The sequence below is a fragment of the Penicillium arizonense genome, assembly GCF_001773325.1.
Source record: "Penicillium arizonense strain CBS 141311 chromosome Unknown PENARI_contig030, whole genome shotgun sequence".
NCBI classification, from domain to species: domain Eukaryota; kingdom Fungi; phylum Ascomycota; class Eurotiomycetes; order Eurotiales; family Aspergillaceae; genus Penicillium; species Penicillium arizonense.
This window is the reverse complement of record NW_019173307.1, coordinates 15,453-28,466: the sequence shown is the minus strand read 5'-3', so window position 1 is coordinate 28,466 and position 13,014 is coordinate 15,453. Positions and strand designations below refer to the sequence as shown.

Sequence of the window (13,014 nt, the reverse complement as noted above, 5' to 3'; positions counted from 1 at the left end):
ATGGGTTTCCTGAAGGTCCTCGTCACGTGCCTTGCAACTCTAGCAGTCGTCGATGCCGGTACTCTTCTTACCGCCAGTAAAACCGACGCGGTCATTCCTAGCTCCTACATTGTTGTCATGAACGATGACGTTAGTACCGCTGAGTTTAAAACGCATCGTGACTGGGCTGCAAATGTTCATGCTCGTCTTTCTCGCCGTAAGAATGGCGAGACTGGACCAGGAAAGCATTTCGAAATCAATGGCCTGAAAGGGTACAGCGCTAGCTTCGACGAGGATACCGTCAAGGATATTGCCAATGACCCGGCGGTATGTTCCTTCAATACCAATCTTGACTCCTCGGGAGCTTTTTGCAATCTAACTCGTGGAAATATAGGTGAAGTACATTGAACCAGACATGATTGTGAACGCAACCGCGAACGTGGTTCAATCTAATGCTCCTTCATGGGGTCTTGCTCGCATATCTAGCAAGAAATCTGGTGCTACCGACTATGTGTATGATTCCACTGCCGGTGAGGGCGTCGTGATCTATGGAGTCGACACCGGGATTGATATCTCGCATTCCGACTTCGGGGGCCGCGCTAAGTGGGGTACTAACACTGTTGATAATGATAATACCGATGGCAATGGCCATGGCACCCACACTGCATCTACTGCAGCCGGTAGCAAGTACGGTGTTGCGAAGAAGGCCTCTCTCGTTGCTGTCAAGGTCCTTGGTGCCGATGGTTCTGGCACTAATTCGGGTGTCATCTCTGGTATGGACTGGGCTGTTAAAGATGCAAAGTCTCGCGGGGTCACTGGAAAGTCTGTTATGAATATGTCTCTTGGTGGTGAATTTTCCAAGGCTATGAATGACGCCGCTGCCAATGTTGTTAAGTCCGGTATCTTCCTCTCTGTTGCTGCTGGAAATGAAGCCGAGAATGCGAGCAACAGCTCCCCTGCTTCTGCTTCGGAAGTATGCACTATCGCGGCCTCTACCAGCTCAGATGGCAGTGCTTCATTCACTAACTTCGGATCTGTTGGTAAGAGCTCCACCTCCCCTTAGTTTGAAGAATTTTTCTAGTCACAGCAGCGTACTGACGGTACTACTACAGTGGACCTCTATGCTCCCGGGCAGAGCATCACAGCTGCATACCCTGGTGGTGGCTCAAAGACCCTGTCTGGAACCTCCATGGCCGCTCCACACGTTGCTGGTGTTGCTGCATATCTGATTGCTCTCGAGGGCGTGACAGCTGATAAAGCTTGTGCACGCCTTGTCGAGCTTGCTACCTCGTCTATCTCCAGGGCTCCTTCTGGCACTACGAGCAAACTTCTATACAATGGTATCAACGTTTAATGAGTAACCTCATAGCGTGGCGGATGATTTAACTATGGCCCCGTTGATGGCTATGTTTATATTCTTAGACGGGCTTTTGCAAAGCCAATGGAGGCTATATTCATGCGTGTTAGACGCCACGGTCTGTTGGATTATTCAGCTTCAGCTTATCTTACTCTTATTGAAGTGTGCGGAGATATTTTATAAAACTATAAAATATCGTGCTAACTAGATGACTTCCTAGGGTAACGAGAATCTTCATGGCTCAATGATATACTAGTAAATAGTAAATTTATAGTCATATTCGAAATCAACTTGACATAATTTACAGAAAGTATGCACCTGGGTATAATCCTATAGTTACACAATTTTGCTATTAAAGGAAAGACTCCCTTGTCATCCAACGTGATAGACGTGAATGCTACGGCACTTGAAGACTCGGATTTTAGTAGTTTGCTCAAGAAAGCCAGCTTTGTTAAGACCATCGGTATGGTTGTGGCATTGGATATCTTGCTCTTCGCGCAGATGCTGCAGACGGAAGTCAGAGCGGGTCGAAAGGTACTTATTTGAAGGAACTACTTCGTGTACTCCAAGCGGTGTATGCGCGAAATCCACCAGTGAGATCATTATCATTTCTTCGCCCAACTCACCTTCAAGCGATGAGCCAAGCCCTGGTGCGCTCGAGGGAACCAACTCTAATCGATTGAGCAACCTCGAGAAAGTCGTGACTCCGTCAAATCAAACAATTCAATATTCTTCCCCCGCGCTTGGAATCTCCTACCACAGGAAATCGAGGCTAATCTGTACATTGATGTCTTGAATAAGGAAGATTATGACCTTGATTTCCTGAAAAGGTTTGTCTATATTTACTAAAGTATCGAAAGCGCAGGAGAATAATTATTATAAGATCCAACTCCGGGTATCAAAATTCGGGTTTAGGCAAATAGCTGGGTATATCAGAAGGACTCCGTAAAAACTAGCGCATCATGGTATTGGGCCCAATGAACTAGTGGAAAAATGTAGGTAGTCGCACCCCTTGGGGTGTACTATATAAAGACGTTTGAGAACTGTCAGAGAGTGAATTTCAATCATCCAACTAACAAATTATTGCATTGCAGTTATTTAATACCTATATATAATGACGCGCTTTGAATTGCAGCATATATATTTCTTTCTTGATATAGTAGCTCTAGAAGCACCTAGCTACATGAAATAGTACTCAAGCTATTGTTCACCTCGATTGTGGACAGGTCTTAATTTCCAAGAAGTGAGAATAGAAAGAACATTACACATCACTAGATATTCCGTGTCCGTGAATAAGATAATTAACGGTATCTTAGTCGGTTAGCAGATTTCGAATTTCCTAAATCAACGACGATATCTCCTTCGGCGTTCCAGAGCGCAGCTTAGCAGCCATTCGGCAAAGGGCGACACAGAAGTTTAGCAGCTCGGCGGTATAAGCCTTACGTCTCCGATCACGGGCTAGATAATACAAGCATTTACGACTTTCAGTCATACATATCGTGCAAGGGGTCGTACCAGAGCACTACACTAGGTCAGCTCTGTCGTCGAATAGAGGAACGATAGTTTTAACCTTAGATTTCTTTTTCTAGCACTCGGTACAGGCCAGAGAGGCATTACGTCGCTGTTTTGTCGGCGAGTCCAATCTCAGATAATAGTTGCTAAATTCCTTATCCCTCGGCAGAAGCTCGCGCAGAAGATTATTCTTCGACATTGCAGGATTAGATAAGTGACGGCACTTCGCGGATAGAGAGGTTTAGATTTAAGAGTGGGCTTTAGGAGAATCATTGAGAACCAAAGAGTCAGGGGTACCTTTCAGGCTCCATTTGTTCTCCTTTCACATCCTTGCTCGCAGTTCTCTTTGTTTGCTAAACGGAAAATCATCTATGACAAACAAAGAACCTAGCTAGGAGACCCACTATAAGGGAACACTCCGCAATCCTATTAGCAGATAATCTATCAAACGGAAGCATCAGCTCTTATTGGCCACGTTACGTCCTAGAGCAACCCCCCATTATATTGAGCTGCAGTCGTTCCGCACGATCCCTAGCGTCTCAGCTAAACCAGCAAAATCGAGATACTTGCTCTTATACAGGAAGAGCACGATACGCACCAAGTTTATGTAGCAATTTAGCCTCCTTCGTCGACGCAAGCCAAATACACTTAACCCCGAATTACCGACTATCACTGAAATCTCTTCCGCAATGATAACGTCACGGCAATGTCCTTCTATTTTGAATTGTTTGCAAAACGTCGCAGCTCAGATAACATGCAGGACTAATACATAATTTGTTTTTAGGCTATCGTTACATATGTATACTAGAATACTGCCAAGAGCGGGGATCAGGATATCGACTTTAGTAGGTACTGTATATAGCGTGTCTTAAAAGAGGGTTCGAGAAAGAATCAAATTGGCGGACAGCCCCTATTAAGCATTCTATTGGTCCGGTGTAGATACGATCAGCTCCTTTTCAGGGAACCGGATCGACCGAGCCAGAACTAGAGCGCTTCCTCTTTCTTAGTAGTTTTAGGGATTTCTAAATAGCTTAGTGAAGTCCGTGCTTATCGTGTAAGTGATATTGTAACTAGCGTTCACTATTAAATATTTAGATATATCTATATAGTGGTTTTAAAAGGGGCTAATTAATATTAGGAATATATTAACTCTCAATATATTCTATTAGGTTATAACTTCGCGGCTAATAATCTAAGCGTTTGTCGGCTAGAAGACTAGAGTCCGATAAGCAGAAGGGGTAGTATCTAGGACGAATAACGGAATAACGGTATTTAATTACTTCATAGTGTCGGATTTACTGTATCTAGAGATATTCGGCGCAATAATCTCGCTACTAATAGGACAAGTACTATTCTATACACTTATAATAGAATCTTATTCGTGCTTCTAAGACTTATAAATCAATCGCTTTCTCACGCCGTATATATTTATAAATATAAGCGCTTCTTTCACATTTTTTTAAGCTAATAAAGTCTATTAGTACCTATAATCTAATATAAAGAAGACTACTTACCTTTTAATATTAATCTAGCAATATTTAGAAGGGTAGAGCCCTTTAATAGGCTCTTTATTTAGTAAATAGACAATATTAAATTCGCGGGCACACTAAGTCTATAGGTCTTAGACAAAGAGAAGTTTCTCTTTAAAGGAAAGCTTAGTAGTGAGGGCTATATGTAAAGAAGAGGGGTCTAGTATTTGCAGGATAGAGCCTGTCAACTAGGTAAGACGAAGATGCCTGGGAAGCAAGTAGTATATCGGAGGAATACAGAGACTGATTCTTGGAGAACCTCTAGGTTCTCCTGGAGTGCACTATTTAACATGGGGGATCAGCGTTACGGTGAGGAAACGCTGACGTGTCGACACCTGTATGATGTTGATCCTCTGGCAGTGCGAGAGATCTGTGCATGCTTCCTGAGGACTCCGTTACACTATAGCTATTACAATTCGCCCTACCTCCAGTATTATTAGGCTCTAAGCTCGCGTGAAAATATTATTTTCTAATAAGACCGGTTTGTCTTTACCGCGACTAAGGATTTTCTAGTCTCTTCTCTATTATATCTATTAACATTGATACTACTTAAGCTTAGATCGACGCTTTCGCACTATTAATTTACGTAAATTTAACTTCTCTGCCCCAAGTGAAACTTTATCGTTACAGCTTTCAAAGTTTTCAATCCGATTTTATATTTCCACTATTTCCGGTTATATCAAAATACTTTCTTTAATATACGCTAGAAGTTTAAGGGGTAAGCCGGGTTCACAAAATTGCCTATAGCCCTAGAAGTACTTAATGTGTTGCGATTAAGGCTCCTTATTTAGTATAGGCGACACTATATCTATAGAAGAGTAATAGGCCTAATAATATTCGGGAAATATTTTTAGATCGCGATATACAAGAATCTGCGAAACTAGAGCAGAGCTATACCTTTCTATCTAGGGCGTTAGTCTATAGGTCTTATAGTGTGGGACCACGCAGTCTCTAGGTTTGGATAGGTAAGCTAGGTAGATGGCCCAGTTATACGTGTAATACAATAAGGTTGATTGTATCAAGAGACTGAACGCTGGTCCGTCCAATAGACCAGCGAGAAATGCTTATATACACGACTGGCCCATTCGTGGGCGGTGAGATCCTAGATCATCCTCCATGCCTTAGGCGTTATCGACCTCCTTAGTTTGGTAGTGGTCCTGACATTATCCCCCTCCTTAGAGACCACGTCCCTAGGGTCTTATAGTGGAATGGGTTATTCCCGCCGGTCGTGTTGGTCTATTAAAACCATGTAGGGCAAAAACCTCTATCCTTGGGAGGGAAATCCCTGCATAGGAAAAGGTATCCAACGTCGACTAGGTCATTCCGGTATAAAGTGGCATATCTATAGTAGTGGTAATGGCTAGGAAGCATGTGATTAGTGTAATAAGAAGGGTCGTTCCGATAAGCTTTTATGGGGTATTCCGGTAGGGCTGAGTAGTAGGTTAAACGTTTGCTTGTTAACAGCAATTGCTATCAGACTTACTACCTATAAAAGGACCCTTTTTATGCTCCACGATCCTTCCTCTTCTTTCTCCCTAACCGATACGCTTATAACCATAGTAAGTGTCCCTTTTCTCACTATTTCTTAAGATACTACATCATCAACTAAGGCACCTAATACTTCCTTAGCTAAGGCCTACGTATTACCACGTAGAATGCATGTATAGTATGCCTTAGCACAGAATGTCCTCGTGTTCAATCAACTCAATACCACGCCCATCATACAGTAATACAGGATCCACGCTGTTCACAAGTAAGACCCTTGTTTAGGCCAAGTTTTCTTCGTGCCCAGCAGTTGTTTTGTCTGAGACTGCGTCGCGGCGATGAGTTGGATCCTCAACTTCAGCCAATTGAGCACCATAACCACTTGTCTGGTACGTGCGGAAGCGCCACACAGATACCTTTTCGTGGAACAACTCATCGAGCTCCTCCAGACTACGAAAGCCGGTCTCCGGGAAAAACAAGAAGGCCCATATAGCAGCGGCAAAGGAAAACCCACCGTAGAGGAAGCCAATTCGCGCTCCAAGATTTCCGTAACCAGGATCCTGAATGAAAGGGGTGATGAAAGTAACAAGGATGGAGACACAAAACCCGACAAAGGTGGCTATCGTGATCGTCTTCTCCCTGAGCTGCAGGGTCGGCACCTCGGCTGTTACGATCCACACACTAGGCGCCAGTCAGTGAAATGTCTCAGCTTTCATCATCCTATGTCAGGTGATGGACTCACCAGCTGCTCCAGCCGATAGACATTGCCGCCTGCCATATGAATATAAACGCAGCAGCGGTCTTCTGGCCGCTCGCGTGACTCGAGTAGCCAGAAGCCTGGATTGCTGAAATTATGTACATGCTAACCCACAAGGCCACCGCGGTGACGATTAGCAGCCAACGTCGACCAAAACGATCAGGTACGTAGAACGCGAAGCCGGAGGCAAGGGCCATGGTGAGCGACATCAAAATCTGAATCTTGTAAATGTCCTGGACGCCGAGTAATTTGAGGTAAACCACCGAGTAGGTGGCCATGAAAGAATTTCCCTGCGCTTGCTGCAGACACTGAACTCCGGTGGCTATCAAGGTGCGACGGAGGTTGGATCCTCTGTAACCCGGTTCTCAGAATTGTTCAAAAGGGCTAGATTTATGATAGAAAAACATACCTAAAGCATTCAACCCAAGATCGGTCAAATTGACTCTTGTTCTCTTTTTCCGCCGCCATGATCAGCTGGATCTCCTGGTCGACGACCTCTGGCGACGTGTCTGTGCGAAGAGTTCTCAAAGAATTGCCAGCATCCGCATGACGATCTTTTCCAATTAACCAACGAGGACTTTCGGGAACGAAGAAGGATCCGATCACGAAGATGATGGGTACAGTCAGTTGAAGAATGAGTACCAACCGGTATGCCCACTGGTCTGTCCGTTGATACATGCCCCAGTTCGCCGTGTTCACCAGAATTGCTCCGATCGAAATCGAAAACTGGTAACAATTGACTAGTGTTCCGCGGATGGAGAGGGGTGAGACCTCAGCTAGGTATGCAGGTACCGTGTTCGCAAGGATGCCCAGTGCTAATGAGTTTATGATGCGCCCAACCATAATCTGCCAGTAAGAACCCATAGATGTGCACTGGATGAGGATCCCCGCGATAGAGATCACAGAGGAAAGGCGGAAAGTTTTTAGGCGACCGAGATGATTGCCGACCATTCCAGCAATAACGGCGCCCACTGCAAGGCCTGCAATTGGAGGCCCGCTGCCTGCAGATTTCCAGGTTGACGGGAGGTCAAAGCTGTTGGTCTTGGGGTTGTAAACGCCGAAGTCATTAATGAACTGAGGCATCGCCAGCATTCCCGACCAATAGCCGTAATCTGTATGCAGTCAGCCAGGGTTGTACGTAGAACACAGTTGATAGTGGCTCCCACCGATACCAAATCCAATAGCACCGAGCTGTGCATATTTTCCGCGTTAGATCGATGCACTGGAACTCCAAACAACCGTTTTTGTTCCCACTTTCGTTGGGGTTTCCGATCACCTACAGAGCAATAAAGGGCAACCAAGAAGGTGGAGAGCGTCATTTCTTTCATGACGTTCGCGTCAAGGAAGCCTGTGATCAAGTCCATGTTGAGGGTATGATAGGACGGTAAGTTCACAATTTTCCAATCTCAAAGGTGGGGAAGTCCACAGAAAAAGTATTCTCTCGTATAAAATGTGGTATTTCCCGCGCTTTTGAGACTGAGAAGTCAATACCTTCCTGGCACCGATTGGATGAGTACTGGTTCATATACCATGCGGAGCTTCCGAGATTTCGGAATCTGGGGTTGAGCACAGAATGTGGAGAGAGGAAGATAAGATAAGCTATGGCGTTCCCACTTATTGGCTTTGGCCATCAGGACCTGGCCAATATGGTCGGCTATTTTGATAGCGACCGGCTATTTCCCCATTTTTGCGAAAGAGGCTTATCTGACGATCCGCGAGGTGGTTCCTTAGCAGAATGCAGGTCACAGCCTTGGGAGACCCCGCTCCAGCCTTAAGTGAGTCTAACCTGATTCGGTTTAGCATTAAAGTCATATGACTCTTGGCATACAGTAACTTACATACCTAACTCTCTTCCTCATACAAATTGTTTACTGTCGGAGGTGAAGATTTCGGTATCGACTAGTACTCATCGGGACCCCTTGAATCAGTCTCTTGGTTGATTGATTGAAAAACTATCTATAGGCTGCTGCTCAGAAGGGCCATCTGTTCAGGGGTTTGTTTAGCGCGTTACAGCACTGATCTCCCGACAATACAGTGGTGTATCATAAGTATTTGACCTCCGGTACTTCGGGCCTTGACCGCCGTTAATACCGCCTACTTGATTAGGTCATAAACCTCGCGCGTGTCAACATGATAGCATACACGCTATATACCAACGCATTCTAATACAACTCTCGCATTCTTGTATTTAAACATGCCTTTGATACGCGGGAAAAGGGGCAGTGGCTGATGTCATTAATATATCCTACTAGCTATTAACTGAAACTGAACTTTCTGAGGTTTCTGCATGGCAGTATAAAAAGTGGGCCTTAGGTCAAAGTACCGGATATCAAATCCACTATACACCGATTACTATACAAGACAGGTCGGAGGTTGGGTGCTGAATCATCCTGCTCCTAGTGGTAAGATATCCACCTCCCTTATTGACATTTACTTCCCTCCTACCCAACTTTACGTGAGTGATCGACTCCCTACATCTAGATCTATGTAGATCCAGCATGGCCCTAGTTGCGCGGGAGTCATGTGACCTCGCATAGATGAATTTATACAACAGTAGTTAACATAGAAGACGCGACTGTAGGTTTTTTTTTTTTTTTTTTTGGGTTTTTCTCCCCGCTGGGCTAATCTAGAGTCCGAGTTTCAGATTCGCTAACCGTCTCACCTCCTTTTGCCCGGGGGTCAGCCCTTCTTCGTCTTCGTCTAAGCGTAGCAGTCCCATCGCCTTCAGACCATCGTCACTTAAAATGTTTTCTGTCCGGGCCCCGTGGTCTTCGTGCTCATATTCCTTCTCAAGGCTACCCTGCTGCCGTACGAAATCGGAGGGCACATCCGCCTTTTCGAACGCCGCACGGGTAAGAACGAGAGAATCCGCGTTGTGGGGAGTCAGGGGGTTGCATGAATTGTAAGAAACACTGGAATCATTTTTGCCTAGGTTGAGCTGATCAACCCCGTGTACCAGGTCACAATGCCAGAAGACATAATCCCCTGGCCGCACAGGGGGAATGCCGACTATCGCCTTCTCAATTGCCAAGTGAGGATGGTGATCCGCCATAGGGAAGAACTGGGTGTGTCCAGGGCTGGCCCCTGGAAAGGTGGGCAATGAGTCGTTGTACTCTCCGGTATGGAACAGCGGACGCAACATGATATAGGCAACAGATGCTTTCAAGCTCGGCAGGAGGCGTAGGGTTCCCTCGCCTGTGTTCGTATGCGATAGCGAGAGCCAGCCTTGGAGACTGCGCCAAGTTGAGCACGATATTCCGGATTGATAAAGGTCGGTCTTCGCCGCGACGCGGTGGTCTGCCGCCCAGCCATCCCAATCTTCCCAATTGCCCTCGAAAATCGCGGCGAAATTCTTGCGATTTTCCTCGTCCTCCCATCGCTCGATTGCACCGCTGTCAAGGTGTGGGGCCAACGGGAATTGGTCGGTGTTGTCACTGGGGTAGCGGATTCGGAATCGATCAGGGTAGACCACCTGGCTGTCCAAATCAATGAGGGTCGATGGATCGGCTACATGCCAGAGCTGGGAGACAGCTCTCATAGCCTCAATGACTGCGGGGTGCGAGCGAATCTGCACCTGTGCGGGGGTCCAGAAGGTATTCCAGCAGGCCGGCCTTTTAGCAGGATGGCCGCCGACTCCGGGATGTCGATGCACGTAATCCTTTAGCGACGCTTCCCAGGCCGTAGCCTGGTCCTCGCTCACGACATTGCGTAGAATCACGCAGCCACGGTCTCGTACAATATCGGCGAAGGCCTCAGGAAGACGACCGTCTAATATCTGTTCTTTAGCCGCCACATCATCCGGACTGGACATGGAGAACACCAACCATTTTTTCGAACATCATTAAAGTCAATCTCTGGAACCAAAGCAGAACCAGATTTCTCAATTAGCGCAATCTCTTTTGTCAAAACCTTGAGAAGTCTGTCATAGGACTCAATCACCCTCTGCTTGTTTTCGGGCTTGACTAGGGATTGTTTCAAAACTGAGAATCTCTCATCCAACAGCGGGGCACTAGCAAGCGCAGTGTCAGCGGGGGAGAGGCTTTGGTGTTTGCTACAATGTACTCACTTGACAAGCTGATGGATCTGCTTTTGTAGGGTGGAATTCATGTCAATTGGTCGAGAAGGAGGTTTTCTTTAGCAGTGCTAGGCAGTAAGATAATCAAAGCACGAAACTAGGTTTCTGGTGTCCTATGTTTCTCTTGTATGTCTTCTCTCGTCGGAAAGTTGGGAGTCCATTGACATAAAATACCGCAATTATCGGGATAAGCTAGAATTCGTCGCCAGAAAGTCTAGGTTCCTTCGGGCTTCTACGCCACTTGCAGTATCAAGAACAGCCGGTCGCTAAATTCAGGCGTTCCTCGGTAAATTGCCCAGGAGAGATCTGCAGATCTGCGAAAATGCCGGCCTCTGCATCATTTCTACTGCATTCCATTTCTGGGGCCTCAGATCACAAATGGATCAATCCCACTCTGTCCGAGCAGCTCAGAATACCTAAGGCGCCTTTCATGCGGTTTTTTCTGGGGAAATGCAGTATGGAGAGCTTCACGGGCCCTGCGTAAGTTCTCACCTGCCTTCCCAAGAACCTCAAATCGCTCCAGAACCCAAGCCCGATGAATCATGTCATCGGACTCAAGTGCCACCACGAACAAAGGCCAGGCTATTCGCCCCATGGCCTGATCCCCTTGGTCACTATAAGTACGGAACCCGAGGGTCATTATCTCTCGTAATGATGAGGTTTGCTTGACATTTAATGCCATCGATGAATTGACGAGGCTGTAAAAGCAGAGGACAATCGCATGGTAGAATGGAACAATAGCCCGGACATTCAGCACGTACGTCCTCTGTGGGCCTTCTTTCGGAAGTTCAATCAAACTTGCGGCCGTGAGGAGGTCTTTATACCTCAGTCCAACGTCTTCTATAGCGTATGCCAAAGTCTTCTTGTCAACTCCGAGGCTCGAGTTGGGACATTCATCGACAGGGGCAAGTTTAGAAAGCATGTAGCGAAGCTGGCCTGCCTCCGCTTGGAGGCAGAAGATTTGGCTGCACTGGAGATCCTCAATAAGCTCGCTTTGAGGATAACTGGCGCCCCAAGCTTCATGATATACGAGAATTGCATGCTTCTGAAGAATGTTAAACCCCCTGAGTCGTGAAAGGGCTTCGTTCTCCGCCAAGTCCGACATAGCTTCACCAAGCAGGTCGTTGAAGGCAGCCTCAATTCCATTGAGAGCTGCACCACCATCTATCAGGGAGATCCAGATGAGCATCTGGCTTGAAAGGGAAGTGATGTGACACCTTCCTCTTCCGAACGAGATCGAATGTCTTCAGCCCCTTGCTCGTCAAATTGAGGGCCATTCTCGGCGACGATGCTTCGGAGATTTCTTAGTCGTCCTTGGAGCAACAAAGCAGCGCCTCGTAGGTGAGTTGAGAGACCCGCTCCGGTACCATCGCCGTGAGTCCGCTCCAAAGCAATCATGAGCCAGAGAGCAGCAAGAATGAAGTCCAGATCGGACATCTGCGTGAGATCCTGGATGGCGGTCGCCAATAGCCGAAGCGCCGCGCTGTAATGCTCAACCGCCTCTGATTTGCGGCGCTGGGCCGTTGAAGGATGCGAGCTTTCCTGACACAACTGTAGCGACCCCAAGGCACACGCCATGTGGAGAACCAGTGGACTTCTTTGGCTCAAGGTCCATATCAAAGCTGGTCCACTGAACTCTGGCGACTTCGTGTCTACACTAGGTGATATTACAAAACGAAGACAGTGGATGGCCTCATAGTCAGATTCTGACAAGAGAATGGCGCAGGCGGGTGAAAGCGTGATGCTGGAAGTTGATGTAGGACAAAGTGGGAGTGAATCCAGCCCATGCGTGGGAACATGTTGCGACTCCCCGGTCGGTGACTCCGGGGAGACAGTCGAGCCTCCTTCTGAAATTGGGTCCTTGGGTTGCGACCCAGGCAGAGGAGCAGTTGAGCCAGTAAGTGGTACCTCACTATTTTGGGGGCCGAGTTGCTCCGCCGCGGTGTGAGAGCCATCGCCTTGTCTGGACGGCGAAGTCAAAGTAGTTTGTCTGGAGTACGGCTTTCGTGGCCGCGGCGTGTAGTCACAGTGTCGATTCAAGCGAGTGCACCTTGCGCAATTTGGACGTCCTTCGTCGCACTTGACCTTCTTGTCCCGACAGGTTTGGCATCCTCGGCGCGACCGTGACCTGCAGGTAGCAGAGTGCGGATCACCCTCCCGGCTCCCAACGGAGGAATAAGGCAAGGGATGCGTTGGGGGGGTCATGTCAAGGATTGCGAGGATCAACAAACCCCGAATTAACCGAGTCCACTAGGAGAGCCACGAGGATGAGGATCAAAAGGTCGAATTGCTCTCACATGTTCCCTCGCATCAGTCGTTG

The 13,014-nt window shown here is 47.1% G+C and overlaps 4 protein-coding genes across 4 annotated transcripts; 1 reads left to right on the top strand and 3 right to left on the bottom strand.

Annotated features, from left to right (window-relative positions):
- On the top strand, positions 1-1,333 carry PENARI_c030G02344 (S8 family peptidase; the record flags this gene model as incomplete). Its single annotated transcript, XM_022636365.1, has 3 exons — positions 1-306; positions 374-1,019; positions 1,092-1,333. 3 exons carry the CDS (start codon positions 1-3, stop codon positions 1,331-1,333), a joined length of 1,194 nt encoding a protein of 397 aa, XP_022483758.1.
- A 4,810-nt stretch (positions 1,334-6,143) lies between these two features.
- PENARI_c030G00545 (sugar porter family MFS transporter) lies at positions 6,144-7,983 on the bottom strand (the record flags this gene model as incomplete). Its single annotated transcript, XM_022636352.1, has 5 exons — positions 6,144-6,543; positions 6,605-6,970; positions 7,029-7,731; positions 7,786-7,810; positions 7,900-7,983. 5 exons carry the CDS (start codon positions 7,981-7,983, stop codon positions 6,144-6,146), a joined length of 1,578 nt encoding a protein of 525 aa, XP_022483711.1.
- A 1,262-nt stretch (positions 7,984-9,245) lies between these two features.
- Positions 9,246-10,726, bottom strand: PENARI_c030G09339 (uncharacterized protein; the record flags this gene model as incomplete). The annotated part of the gene is made up of 3 exons (XM_022636414.1): positions 9,246-10,387; positions 10,444-10,628; positions 10,686-10,726. 3 exons carry the CDS (start codon positions 10,724-10,726, stop codon positions 9,246-9,248), a joined length of 1,368 nt encoding a protein of 455 aa, XP_022483776.1.
- A 396-nt stretch (positions 10,727-11,122) lies between these two features.
- Positions 11,123-12,899, bottom strand: PENARI_c030G02380 (Zn(II)2Cys6 transcription factor; the record flags this gene model as incomplete). Its single annotated transcript, XM_022636366.1, has 3 exons — positions 11,123-11,136; positions 11,187-11,858; positions 11,912-12,899. The coding sequence occupies 3 exons, from the start codon at positions 12,897-12,899 to the stop codon at positions 11,123-11,125; spliced, it is 1,674 nt and encodes a 557-aa protein (XP_022483740.1).
- Between the last annotated feature and the right edge of the window lie 115 nt (positions 12,900-13,014).